Source organism: Fringilla coelebs (genome assembly GCF_963513975.1).
Source record: "Fringilla coelebs genome assembly, chromosome: 19".
In the NCBI taxonomy this organism is placed as follows: Eukaryota; Metazoa; Chordata; class Aves; order Passeriformes; family Fringillidae; genus Fringilla; species Fringilla coelebs.
The window spans coordinates 2,697,289-2,710,561 of record NC_140045.1 but is presented as its reverse complement, the minus strand read 5'-3'; the positions used below and the strand labels follow the sequence as shown (position 1 = coordinate 2,710,561).

At 53.3% G+C, this 13,273-nt stretch overlaps 1 protein-coding gene across 2 annotated transcripts in view; it reads right to left on the bottom strand.

The window, feature by feature from the left end:
* Positions 1 to 448: 448 nt before the first annotated feature.
* Positions 449 to 13,273, bottom strand: part of RGS9 (regulator of G protein signaling 9) — a gene marked incomplete at its 5' end in the record, with an annotated part of 31,667 nt that continues 18,842 nt past the window's right edge. Inside the window, 10 exons of one of the 2 annotated variants that reach the window (XM_084218715.1) lie at positions 449 to 619; positions 1,411 to 1,805; positions 5,353 to 5,467; positions 6,746 to 6,831; positions 7,457 to 7,595; positions 8,108 to 8,195; positions 8,757 to 8,872; positions 9,762 to 9,875; positions 11,979 to 12,040; positions 12,640 to 12,669. In XM_084218715.1, the coding sequence (XP_084074841.1) occupies positions 463 to 619; positions 1,411 to 1,805; positions 5,353 to 5,467; positions 6,746 to 6,831; positions 7,457 to 7,595; positions 8,108 to 8,195; positions 8,757 to 8,872; positions 9,762 to 9,875; positions 11,979 to 12,040; positions 12,640 to 12,669 (1,302 nt within the window). In that variant the 3' untranslated portion in view covers positions 449 to 462. Of the gene's footprint in view, positions 620 to 1,410; positions 1,806 to 4,912; positions 5,468 to 6,745; positions 6,832 to 7,456; positions 7,596 to 8,107; positions 8,196 to 8,756; positions 8,873 to 9,761; positions 9,876 to 11,978; positions 12,041 to 12,639; positions 12,670 to 13,273 lie in introns of those variants that run through there. The other variant, XM_084218716.1, reaches the window with a different exon arrangement.

The following is a 13,273-nucleotide window of genomic DNA, read 5'->3' as shown; positions in this document are numbered from 1 at the left end:
TAATAGGAGGTGGGCCCAGGCTGGGGACACAAACACACCCCAGTTTTGGCACAGAAACCTGAGTCCTGCCCTGCCAGCCCCCTCCAGCCCTGCTCCAGCTGTGCTGTGTTCAGTGTGCTGACACCTCATGGCCAAGGCAGAAACTCCGATAAGAGCCCGTTTCCCAGGACATCACCCACACATCCTCCATCTGCTCCAAGGCATGAAACCAGGCTCGTTTATCGACGAGTTTGTCGTGAGCAGAACTGAACATGCCAAAGACAGGAAAGAAAGCCAGTCCAGAGAGGCTTGGAGCTCTTGGATCACAGACAGCTGGGCACACCAGGGGCTGGGCTGTCATCCGGAGCTGTGGTGGTCTGGGTGTCCCTGGTGCTGGACGGCTCCAACACTTCTCCAACATGTGCTGAGCCATGCATGGCAAACACGGCGGTCTCAGGCCTGGCAGGAGCGTCCGTGTCGGGGTTATCGCACTCTGCCCTGCCCCGTGGGGGTCTCCCAGGGGCAGATCAGCTCCTTTGCAGAGTCCTTCCGAGCCCGGGGCTGCCTGTCCTCTCCCTGCCCGGAGCCCCCGGGGCAGGCCGGGCTCTCCGGAGGCGCGGCCGTTCTGACTTGGAAGAAGCTGCGTTGGGAAACACAAACTCATCACACACACACGGCGCTTTTTGATGTGCTCCGAGGCGGCGAGCGAGCTCGGCTTTGAGATTTCCACCGTTCCAGCCCCAAATCCCAAAGCAAAACTCCTGGGCACGAGCCCACGGAGAGGGAGGACGAAGGGAATGTGCGCTGCCGCTGCTTTGAAGCTGCAAGGCCGTGTGACAGAGCTCCGGAGCGCGGAGCCAGGTAGAGCAGGAGCCCTCAGGTTTGCGCTTTGGAATTTATAATGTGGACTCATCCACTCGGCCAGCAGCAGAGCTGGGTTAACGGGATCAGGGACATGCTGCTCCTGGTGAGGGACATGGCCAGGCTTTGGTTCCTGCAGGGACAGCCTTCCCAGGCAAAAATCCCCCATCTCTGCCCTGGGATGACAAACACTTAGCAACTCTCAAGATTTCCCCTCCCTTGTCACTTCTCATTCTCCTCTGACTTGAAATCACTACACCAAACCTGAGTCAGTGCTCAAGAACACTGAGGTTTTCCAAATTCAGGGATTAAAAGTAAAACCTGGGGTTTTGCACCCTGAACAGGAGGTGTGACAATAGGAGAGGCACTGCCAGCACGGGCACCTGGCATGCTCCCTTGGGAAAACTGCAGGAACGGAGACAGGGAAGAGCCTGGGGTTGGGGGCAAGGGTGGCAAGGTGACTCTCAGACAGGTTCTCGGGGACCTCTCCCTTTGCCTAATGCCAAACCGAACCGGCCCCGGAGCTGAGCCCTCTCCGTGCGGGTGTCCGTGTGTCCGTGCGCTGCTCACCTGCTGACCGTCCTGCTGTCCGGCCGCAGCCGCCGCTCCCGCCCGCCCAGCGGCTGCACCTTGCCGTGGGGCACGGCCGGGCACCGGGCCGGCAGCGAGGCCAGGCTGCCCGAGCTCCGGCAGCCCCTCCGGAGGAAGCGCGCCCAGGCCCGGGCGGCCAGGCGGGATCTCCGGCCGCCGGACGGGAAGGGGCCGGGGCCGGGGCCGGCCGCCCGCGGGTCCGGCCGGGTGCCCGCGGCGCTGCCCAGGGCCCGGCCGGTGGGTGAGGGACAGGCGGGGCCCCGGGGCAGGGCCGGCGGCCCGGGGAACACGGGAGGCACGGCCTGGGGCGGTGCCGGGGTGCCGGGGCCAGCCTGGGCAGCCGGGCCAGGGGAGCAGGAGGCGAGGTGGGCTGGCTGTGGGGAGGAAAAGGAGAGAGGCTCGGTCAGGTCTGGGGGTGACTGACACCCAGGCTTCTTCATGAGGAGAACCCCTCTCCTTTGGTGCTGCCAGGAGAGAAGGGCTCAGCTGGGAGGCAGCTCCAGCCACCCCAGCCATGCCTGTGCCCATGTCCCTCTGTCCTGCAGATCCAGCCATGCCTGTGCCCATGTCCCTCTGTCCTGCAGATCCAGCCATGCCTGTGCCCGTGTCCCCCTGTCCTGCAGCTCTGTCCCCCCCAGCCATGCCTGTGCCCATGTCCCCCTGTCCTGCAGCTCATGTCCTGCAGCTCTGTCCCCTTCCTTGCCCTCCCACTGCCAGAGCACTGGGGTGTCACAACTTCCCTGCAGGGTCACAGCCCCAGTGGGTGCTGACAGATCCAGCCCCACACCCACCGGGATGCTGGAGGAGACACGAGCCTGTGTCATTCCTCACCACGATTAGCTGCAGGCACGGAGGAGGCTGCCATGCTGGGAATGTGATCTTGGTTATGAACAGCACAACCATGTCACACCCAGGGCACCACCGGGGCTGGGAACAGACCCCTGGTACCAATGACATCTCCTGCAGGAACCCCAGTGTCCCTGGCTGGGGCTGGGGAGGCTCCAGCACAGCTCAGTCAGCCCTCAGGACAAGCCCAAGCACAGACTGGACAGGACAAGGACAGCACATGCTGCATGCCAGGTCCCCTCCCATTTCTCAAGGACTTAGTCCCAGCAAAATGAAATGCAGCTCAAGTGTCCAGGGAGAGGAGCTGAGAGCAGAGTTACACGCACGACATGCACACACACATGCAGAGATGGCACAAAGAAGGATGAACACACTGAGGCACGACAGAGAAGGATGAACTCGGCTCTTTTTCTGTTTTCTACATTTATTTTTATTAGACAGATGAATGCATGGAAGCCATGGCCAAAAAAAATTAAACAACACATGGAAACAAACAATTTCTTAGCTGGCACAAAGTGAAGTTCAGCTTGTACCAAGCAACTTTCCTCTTCGGGGACTGAGCAGCAGAGGATGAGGAGCAGAAGGCTGGGCTGTGACAGCTCCATCAGCCTGTGGCAGGGCAAAGACAGCTCCTGCATGGGTGTGAAGGATGGCTGCTTGTTCCACAAGCATGGACTGGTGTTCTACACACAGTAACTGGTGTTCCATGAGCACTAACTGGTGTTCTACACACAGTAACTGGTGTTCCACAAGCACTGACTGGTGTTCTACACACAGTAACTGGTGTTCCACAAGCACTGACTGGTGTTCTACACACAGTAACTGGTGTTCCATGAGCACTAACTGGTGTTCTACACCAGTTTGTGGTGTAACTGGTGTTCCACAGTTGACTCTGGAGCATGCAGCACAACCCATGGCAGGGGAGCAGCGATGCCAAGCAGAGATGATAAAAAATCAGAGAAAGGAATGGATGCAGAGAACATAACAAGCAAAGCAGCAGACAAAATAGAAGTAGAATCAGAGGGACTGACGGGAACACACAGATTTGTTATTTATTATTTATACCCTGACTTGATCTTCCACATGTTCCTACATACTGGCAATCCCAACATGCTCAGTGCTCCATGTTGCACAAACTCTGCAGAGACTCTAGAGCTCATCACTGCCCAGAGGCTTTGGGCCAACCCTGCCAGGTTCTGGAGAGTCTTCCAGTGCTCTGATGTCCAAGGATGCTGAGGGTGCTCAGCACCTGATGTAACAAAGCTTTGGGGTTTAAATTTTAAAAAAGGCAGCCTGAGCCTACTCCCCTGTCCAGCAGTGCAGAATGTGCCTGTGCTTCCAGCAGGAGTGAGAGCAGACTCAGCACAGACATCACAGGGAAGGCCCGGGGTGACTCAGTTTGAATTCCTCTGAGGAGGTTTATCACTGATGGGGTAAGGAAGGGCAGGACAACCTCCCTGGCTCAGCCACGCCAGATCAGAGTGTCCAGCCCTGATCCTGCCATGGGGAGGGCCAGAATCACGACTGGGGACACAGTGACATCATGACTGTCCCCTGTTCACAGAGAGTTGCCCTGCAAGGAGCCCAGGGCTCCAGGGGCCTGCATGCCCTCCACTATCTGAGGGCTCCCACTCCCTGCCAGCTCTCTCCAGAAGCTGCCCCATCCCTGGGGGCGTCCAAGGCCAGGCTGGATGTGGCTCTGAGCACCCTGGGACAGTGGAAGGTGTCCCTGCCCGTGACAGGGGGTAGAATGAGATGAGCTTTAAAATCCCTTCCAATCCAAACCATTCTGGGATTCTATGATCTCCCATTTTATGTAAAGTCCTACCACTATTAAAAAGGGATGAACAATGTGAACTGGGGAGAGGCAGCTTCCCAGACCTCAGTGCTTCCACCCAGTTTCTTTGCTTCCCCAAAATTTTAACAAACAAGGAAGCTTTTCTGTCCCTTCAATTCCCTTTACTGGGCTTTGCAGGTATCCTCACACTTCTGGTAACCATTGGCCTGGTCCAGGCATGCTGGGCTTTTCCAGCAAGGCCCAGAATCTCCCTGAGCTCTTTAGCAGTAATGTGGTATTTCAGCGTGCCTTATTCTACAGAGCAAAAGAGACAGAGCAAATGAAAAATGAAATACTACCTAAAGTTGAAATCTGCTCTTAACACCTCTACCCTGGTCTCCCTTGCCTCTGGGCTACACGCCAGTGACAACTGCAGCTACCTCCTGCTGGATTTTTAACAACAGAAAATAGAAGAGCAGGAAAAAGACAAGACAAGAGGTGGGAAGGATTGGATAAAATCTCTCTTGGCTCTGGCAAGGGGCAGCTCTCTGCACCTGCACACCCAGCTCACAGCACAGGAGTCACAGGGAGAGCAGAGCAGAGCTTCCTGCTGATCATCTCCAGCGTGCCAGGGGATGTGGGAGTGTCTTTCAAATTCAGAAGGTCAGCTAAACCTTCAGAAATGCTCCTGCTACTGCTCCCACAAGCAGCTCTTCTGCCTGTGGTGCTGGCTGGAGGTGCAGGACTCTTGGAGTGGGGGTGTGCTCCTCTCAGGGGTGCCAGATGCAGCCCCTGGGAGGGTGCAGAGCCCCCCGAGGGGATGGAGGCCAGCAGGGACACTCTGGGCTGGGTCCCCTCCCCCTGCTCCCCACGGGCTCAACCCCCTTGGACCAGGGCAGGCTGGTCTGAACCTGCAGCACTGGGGCACAGCTCTGCCCTGTGCCACCCCACTCCGGAGCAGCAGGGACAGGCATCAAGGCTCTGCAGCCTCCCGGGGCTGTGGGGCAGCAGAAGGCATCTCCCCTCCGAGGTGTGCGGGGTGCTGCCCCCCGAGCCTGGCACAGCAGCAGCCTGGCACTGCCCGGGAAGGGACATCTGCTCTCCAGCAGCCATGGCAACGTGCGGGAGCTGGCGGAGGCAGAGCCGGCCTGGGAAACCTAAAGCAGCACTGACACCTTCAGGAAGGGGAGACGAAGCTCAACACCAGCCTCGCCTTGTCTTTTCCCTGCGGGGCTCAGAGCCTACTTGGGAGGAGCTTCCTTCTGGAGCTGGTTCCTGCGATCCAGCTTGCTCATGACCTGCGTGATGTCCACGGTGTTGGCGGCTTCCCTGGCTTTGGCCTCTTCCTCCTGCTGCCTCAGGATGATGGGGCTGGGGCTGGAGCGGAGGTGGCGGCGTCCGAACAAACCCGTGCTGGGCAGAGAGAGGGGAAGGACAGGGTTACTGAGGAGAAGGGCACCAAAACCTCCCCCTGGCAAGCAAAGTGACCCAGCAGGACAAGCTCAGACACAGAGATGGCCAAAGGAGTGCAAAGTGCTTTAAACAGCACTGGGTGAGTCAGTGTCACACACAAGCTACAGGACTGCTAAAAGTGTCAAAGTCCTGCTGCTGAGGGACTCCAGGGCACACCTGTATCACTCCTTTGTGGTGTTTGCACATAACTCACACTCAGGGTGAAGCCAAACTCCCATCCGTGGAGTTTTCTTCAGTGCCCTCGGGAAGATCAAGGCAGGGACCAGTGTGGGTGTTCCTGGTGTCTGTGATGCCCCCAAAAAACACCTACTGCCTGCTTCAGCAGCACCCAGCAGTGGGAACAGGTGCTAACCCACCTCAGCTCCTTTTAATGGGATGCTGAGGTTTGGGGGGTCCAGAACAGGCAGTGACAAACACAAAGGCAGGATCACCTGGATCAGGCAGCATCTGCCAGTGACCTCGGGATGTGTGGCTCAGGGAACAACTGACCTAACCCCAGGCCAGGCAGCAGCAGGGCTTTTCCCACTGACTTAAAACAGGCTTTAGATCAAACAACAGTGTGAAAGTCCACAACTCCTCTTTCTTGTCTGCTAGGTTGATGAGTGGAACAGAGAAAGAAAGGCTACACAGTCTGGCACTGCACGCTCAGATTTAGGAGCAGCTGCAGCTCAAACAGCCTGAATTTGCTGTATAACCTTCATCTTGCTGGGAAAAAGCCACTCCCAAGGCCATCCACCTTGTGCCAGCTGTCACTCACAAGGTGCTGCTTGTTCCCAAATGCCACCTTCCCTGACACCAGGGGTGAGCTTTGGCCAGGCAGAGATGAGCAGATCCTCTGGATTATCCCAAACCCTGGGTCTGTCTCTGCTCTGGCAGCCAATGTTTGGTGGGCAGAAGTTTTCCCATGCTCAGGACACCAGTGCTGTCTCTTTCCAGGAAAGGAGCCCTGAATTAATTCAATAATCCCAGCCCTTCTCAGCAGACCCAGCAGAGAAGGCAGCTGAGCAATCAGCAGCTCCACTCCTGTACACAAGCCTTTTCCAAAGGGCTCATGAATAAACAGCACCATCAGTCTCAAAGCAAAGCATCTTCTCAGTGCAAAATTTTATTTAATTAAGAGAACAGCTAAATCATAGTAATTTTGCTGCAACTTGGGCTTTTTCTACCCTTGCTACAACAAGAAAAACAAACCCCACAATTACAGCCAGTTTCACTTGCCTTTTTTTGACACCCTCTTGTGGCACAACAGCCTTGGCCAGCATTTCCTTATATATTGGAGACTTTAAATATCGGCCATAGGAGTCCTACTAGGAGAAAAAAGAGACACTGGTAGTTATGGGCTGCAAACACCCTTATTAAAATCACCACCAAATACAGCTGCTCAGGAGCCAGGGAGGCTGGGAACTGGATAATCTCCCCCAGCAGCTCAAGGGACTTTGCCTCTTTCAGGCAAGTGTAGCTATTTAAACCAATATCCTTTCATCTGGGTGTAGAATTCCCAGGATTTTCCATCTCACAGTAAAGCTTCACAGGTAAGACCCAGATCAAAAGATCTGAACGAAGCTTAGCCTGGGCCAGCAGGGTCCAGAGTCACTGCGAGGTGAGGAGCTTGTGTTCCAAGAGCCAAACTTTTCATCAGTGGGTGAAAATCAGTCCAGGTCTGCTGCTTTCAGTGCATGAGCTGGTGCCCAAACTGGAATTGAAAGTAGGACTTGCAGCAGCCACCTGACCCCCACCACCTTGGGGAGAGGCTGAGAGGGAAGGAGGAGCAGCAAAATCCCAATGCCTTAGGCAGCACTTGCTTCACTCATCAAATTGGAGGGATTTTCAAACAAAGGCCCCTTGAAAGGGACAGCTGATAGCACACAAAGGCACTGGAAGGCCCAGAGGGCTGGGATCCCCCTCAGGCTCTGGCAGCAAATAACAAACCTTTTTCATCAGCATGTAAATGTGGGTCTGAGCAGCATCTAGAACATAACGGTGAGGGTGCTCCAGGCCTTTGACTGTGATGCCCATTGTTTTGCCATCGATGTTAATCCAGCGCCTTGCTCCTGGAGCCAGGAAGAGCCTGCCAGGAGGAGGAATCAACAGTGCCATTAGCAGCTGGAGAATTCACAGACTCCTGTCTATGCATGAAAGGAAACGTGCCTTCAGCTCCCTGCCGCAATTTGCTGTCCTGATCTTGGGCAATCAATGTTCTCTTCATCAGAGACTCAGTGCACTCACTTCCTCTTGCACATAACATAAGCCAAACTTTAGCTCACTGGAAGCAAAAAGCCTCTCCCCACTTTGCTTGTGGCAGCCTCAAGAACTTTGCTATTCCACACCGATATTTAAATTACATCCTAAGACTGAAATGTAACAGAAAACAGAAAGGAAATGTAAATATATATATTAAAAAAACCACTTCTACTTTCATGTCCAAAGGCTCCTTTCCTGTGTGGGGTCAAAAGACAGCCACATCTGATAACAGCCTACACAAAAAAATCTTAGGAATAAATCACTTGGAGAATGAGAACCTGTGGAAGTTGATGGGACTCATGAACAAAGAGTTAAAGAGTGGAAAATTTTCACACTCACTTGTAGATTTCTTCTGCTTTTTCTTTGACTTTGGATTGGTCTCCATACTTGAGATCCTCACAGGCTTCCCAGAAACCCAGATTCTCTCCTGCATGACAAGGACACAGTCGGCAGAGAGTGAGATGGAGGAACACACAATCCCATTCCACTCCTGGATTTGTGTGGCACAATTTGCTGGCCCCGAACCAGTCCCTCCAATTGACTGAAAGAGGAAAACATCTTTCCCCTGTCCTCTGCCCACTAACACCTCTAAGAACTCGTGAGCTCAGCCAGTTCCAGCTTCTCTGGGAGCAGTCAGAGAATCATGGAATGCTCTGGGGTGGAAAGGACCTGAAAGTCCATCTCAGTCCCATGGGCAGGGACACCTTCCACCACCCCAGGCTGCTCCAAGCCTGTCTGACCTGGCCTTGGACACCTCCAGGGATCCAGGGGCAGCCACAGCTTCTCTGTGCCAGGTCCTCCCCACCCTGACAGGGAAGAATTCCTTCCTAAAATGCAATCCCAGCGCTCCCAGGCTGTCCCCGCGGTGGGGACATGCCGGGCTGTACCGTGTGTCCCGTGCCACTAGATGGTACCGCCTGCCCTGGCTGCACAGCCTGCAGTGTGCCATGTCACCTCAGCCTGGGGACACGGGGACACTGCCACCCACCGCTGAACTCCTTCTTCAGGAAGATCTGGAAGTTCTGGCGGCCCTTGGGGTCCCGGATCAGCTCGCTGAAGTTGAAGGCCCATCGCTCCACGCGCATCCTGGTGGGCACCTCCACCCTGCGGGGGAGAGCACACACAGCACCGCTGCTTCCTCTAATTAGCAGATTAATTAAAACCAAAATGCCCTTTGCTGCAGTGCCAAGGGACTTCTCAGCATTCTCTTGTTTTCCAGAGTGGTGTAATGAGCTCCTGAAGTCAACCCACTAAGTAAGTTGTAATTAGACAACTCGGGCCACAGCGGGATGAGGATTTAACTGGGATTTATGCAGCTCCCAGTGTGACAGCCCAGCCTTGCCCTGAGGTTTGACTCAGCCCCATCCTGGAGGAGACACTTCTTGCTGCCCAGAGCTTTGCTTCTCATATAGGCTCTCAGTGCAGGCATCCCCTGGGGATGTGTGATGGGACACAATGAGTCCAGGATTGCTGCTCAGAACCACTGAGATGTTGGATGCTCCAAGCCACGAGATGCCACCGTGTAATTAGCAAACCCTATCCAAAGGGAAAGCCAAGGGAGGCCTCAGAGAAGGGATGGACCACCAGATGGACCTCCAACCCAAAGCCTCTCCTAAGGAAGCAGCCTGAGGGGTGAGCAAAGAGCCAGGGGAGCAGCTGAGGCCTGAGCTGGTCCTGTTCCATTCCAGTGCTGGTCAAGGTGGGCTTCACTCACCCAGGGAGGATCAGACCCACCCAGCAGGGGCTGAGTGCACACTCCCATCATCAGCTCAGGAATTTCTGAGATGTTATGGAAGGCTGCACTTGAAGAAGGCAGTGCAGAAAGTTCAGCATGGAGTACTCCCAATTTCAAACTAAGTCTGAAAGGAAATGCTTCTCTGCTCATGAGCAGAGATCAGATACCACAGTGAAAATCAGTGGTTCCCTTTCCTGATTTCTATCAGTATAAAGGTCACTGTAAACCACAGGTTGGCAAAACAACAGAAATACATACAGCTTTGCATTGAGATCCCAAAAGTCAGGGTCATCTGATATCCAAGGGTTGCTGGGGAGACATCCAGACAGGATGGGATCATTGGAGAGGAACTGCTCAGAGTACTTCACAAGCCTGCAACAAATCCAAAATCAAAATATGAATGTGGAAGCCAGAATTACAGCCAGCCCCATTATAGCCAAATAACAGACTACAGATCTCCTCAGAGGGGCAGGGATCTGGAAGGCGGCCCCTGCCTTCCCAGAAAAATCAATTCATTACCTCAGGTAATCTTCTCAATTTCCCAGCAGAAGTCTCCTTTTGAAGCAGTGAATTTGTCAATTCAAATACAAGGAGGTACAAGACTCTCTTCCATTACCTCCTTCTGCCTTTTCATTTTAAGGAAGAGACATTTAGGACTCTAAGAAGAGTGTCTGTCTCCTTCTGTTCTCAGCTGGCCACTGATCCTGCACTGCTCTGGGTGGAAAGTGTCAGGAAAAGGAACATAGGGGTTGTGCTCACCCAGGTGGGCTCTCTACAGCCTTCCCATGGGCCATGGGAGAATTCAGGGAGCTCTGGGAAAGTGAGGGAATGCTGAGGGCTCATCCCAGCTTCTCCTTTCTCCATCACCTACCACAGGGCTCATTCCTCTGCGAGTGGCTCTGAGGGCTTGGCACAAAGCAGAGCTGTCTCTCTCCCATCAGGAACCAGACAAACACTTCTCCTACCTTCTAACTTGGCCAGACTTCTAATTACAACTGATTTCACTAATGTCCTGGAATTTTAGCTCCCGCCTCCCTTTTTCATTCTGGGAAAAAAAAAATAAAAATCCTCTGGTTTCTGCATTTAAAATTCCTCCCAGGCCAAAGTGCTTTCATGTGCTCAGAGCTGGGAGTGCAGTGTCCAGGAGCCCGTTGCCAACAGGCACCTTGGCACTCATCCTGCAGTTCTACAACGCTCCCGCACAGAGCAAACCACAGGGCTGGCACACAGCTGCTCCATCCTGCCCTCCCACTGGGAATGCCAAGGCATCCAGCACCTGCATCAGGCACTCCAGCCCATGACCAAGCAAATCTAAACCTGCCAGCTCAGGTAGCACTGCTGTGTGGTCTTGAAGTGCTTTGCAGCTTCTCCCAAATCCCTGCAATGCTCTGAAGCGTGCACACTGCCCAGTTGCTGTTCATATCCTCATTGATAATAATTTGATTTGGACCCAACCCTGCAGCTGACACTTTGGAGTTCCAAAGTTCCTGAGCTTTTTCATCTAGGTGATAAGCATCATCCCACCAGAACTAATGAGAGAAAAGCCCCATTGCCAAACAGTGAAACACCACAAAATTCCTGGAAAGCAGCCAGGGTCCCCAGCTCCAGCTCACAGTCTGGAGGACTGAGGCAGCAGAGTTTTAATTGACCTGGAAGTCAGTGACAAAAGGAGCAGAGCTGCTGGTGCCCTGCAGGTTGCAGCCTTCAGAAGACTCTCTTCTACCCATTCTATTCATCCAAGACTCTTCTCCAGGGAACTGGCCTGAGCACCCTGTTTGTGCCAGATGTGACAGGAATCCCTGGTGGCAATGGCAGTGCAAAGCAGGCAGGGGCTCTGGGCTGCACCTCAAGGAGCCCGGTCAGCAAGGCAGCTCTGGCAAACACACCAGTGCCTAATGCCAGGGCTGGAGGCTTCATCAAGAATGTGATCAGGAAACACTCCCACTGGGAAGGGGAATTGCTAATTAATTGCTTGGATGCTCATGGGGAGGCTGTTTCCCTCTGCAGTGCAGAATAACCAGCATTACACAGCCAGAGGTGAGCACCACCATGGGGCAGGGACACTCGTGGGGGTGAATCCAGCCCAGGCTGGGGACCAGTGACAGGAGGGTCAGTCTGTCCTGCTGGTTGCTCCTCCTGAAGGACAGACACACTGCTGGATCCTCCCCTGGCTGCAGGGCTGTGCCCAGGCATCACAACTGACCAGAGCAGTGTCAGCATCTCCTGATTTCAGTGGGATTCTCAGCCCAGGGGCTGGTGCTGCTCTGCAGCAAAGCTCCCAGAGAGCCTCTTCATCCTCCAGGGACTCTGATCCCTCCTCAGCCTCCTCCTGCCAGACAGCCCAGACAGCACTGGGCCACCACATGGATACCCTGGCTGAGTCACCAGCTGCCAGAGCAGACAGCTTCATCAGCTCATTAGGAGATAAGCACTGAAGACTAATTAATGTGTGGACAGAAGGAAATCAGGACTTACCCTCCAAGAGAGACAGAAGATTTCACTCTGGTCTTCATGATGGCCTGCTGATAGTACATGATCTGAGGGGATCAGACATGGCCATGGTTAGGAGCACAGAGGTTTGAAGATAAGGCCTATCTAAACCTCAGATGGGCTCTCTCCCAGGTAGTGGGGCTAATTACAGCTTCCTCCCTAATTACTGGATGTCCAAGGAACCCGAGGATCCCTGAATTGTCTCAGTAAAATGTCTGTTTTCACTGAGCTCACTGCAAACATCAGAAACGCACTTTGCAATGTGCAAGTAATTAAAAAGCACTCCCCATGTTATATAAAAATTGAATAATAGCTACCATCCTCAGCACCTACAAATGCTCTGGATGATTTAGCATGTAATTATCACTGATTCCTGGCTGTCTCTGTGCTGGCGCCACCGTGATTTCCCCACCACTAATTTGGATCTATTGCATTTCAGCCCTGGTGTCTGTCCTTGCCTGAGCCTTCCCGTCACTGGGAGAGCTGCAGTGGGAGGGAATGTCCTGAAATTACATTGATAAAAGCTCCATGAGGCAGGGATTCTGCTTTTCCAAGAGCCCATCCCCTGCACAGAGGGCTTTGAGCCACACTGGTATAAGCAACTCACACAGGATCAACACTGAGAAGGGAGGGAAGCACCACTCACCTCTCTCCTATAGAATTCCATAGTATTTTTCTGTAAAATATAAAAAAAAATAGAATCATTAAATTGGGATGGGTGCTTACACTTGCTTTTTTTTTTTTTTTGAGCCATGGAAACACCGTTGCAGGGCTGCCGTTGTGCAGAGCTCTCCAATTAATTCTGATTACAATTAAAATCAAACACAGCAGCTGAGCTAATCAGGGTATCATCAAAGCTAAGAGCATCCCCACACGGTAAATTGTCCCATTAGCTGTATTTACTGTTTAGCATTGCTTCTCCCATCACAGGCTGCCTGTATGCCTTCAATTAAGGGGTTATTCTAATGGAGCTAAAATAGATTCATTTACGAGACACAGATTAGATCATTCAATATTAGCTCAAGGAGACAGGAACCAACACATTGCAAAATATAAACACCACAATTAAAAGCCTCAGAAGCAGTATCTGCTGTGCAAAGGGTGTTTAGGTTGTGATTTGAATAACTCAGCCTATGTTACATGTCATCCACAAATGAGCAGGCAATCGAAGGCAAGGAATTAACTGCAGGGTGGTTATTCACACAGCTTCCTTTGAAGCACAGTTATTTGTGTGGAATAAACTGCAGAAGGGAGAAGGAAAGACAGGCTAAGTCAGGGAT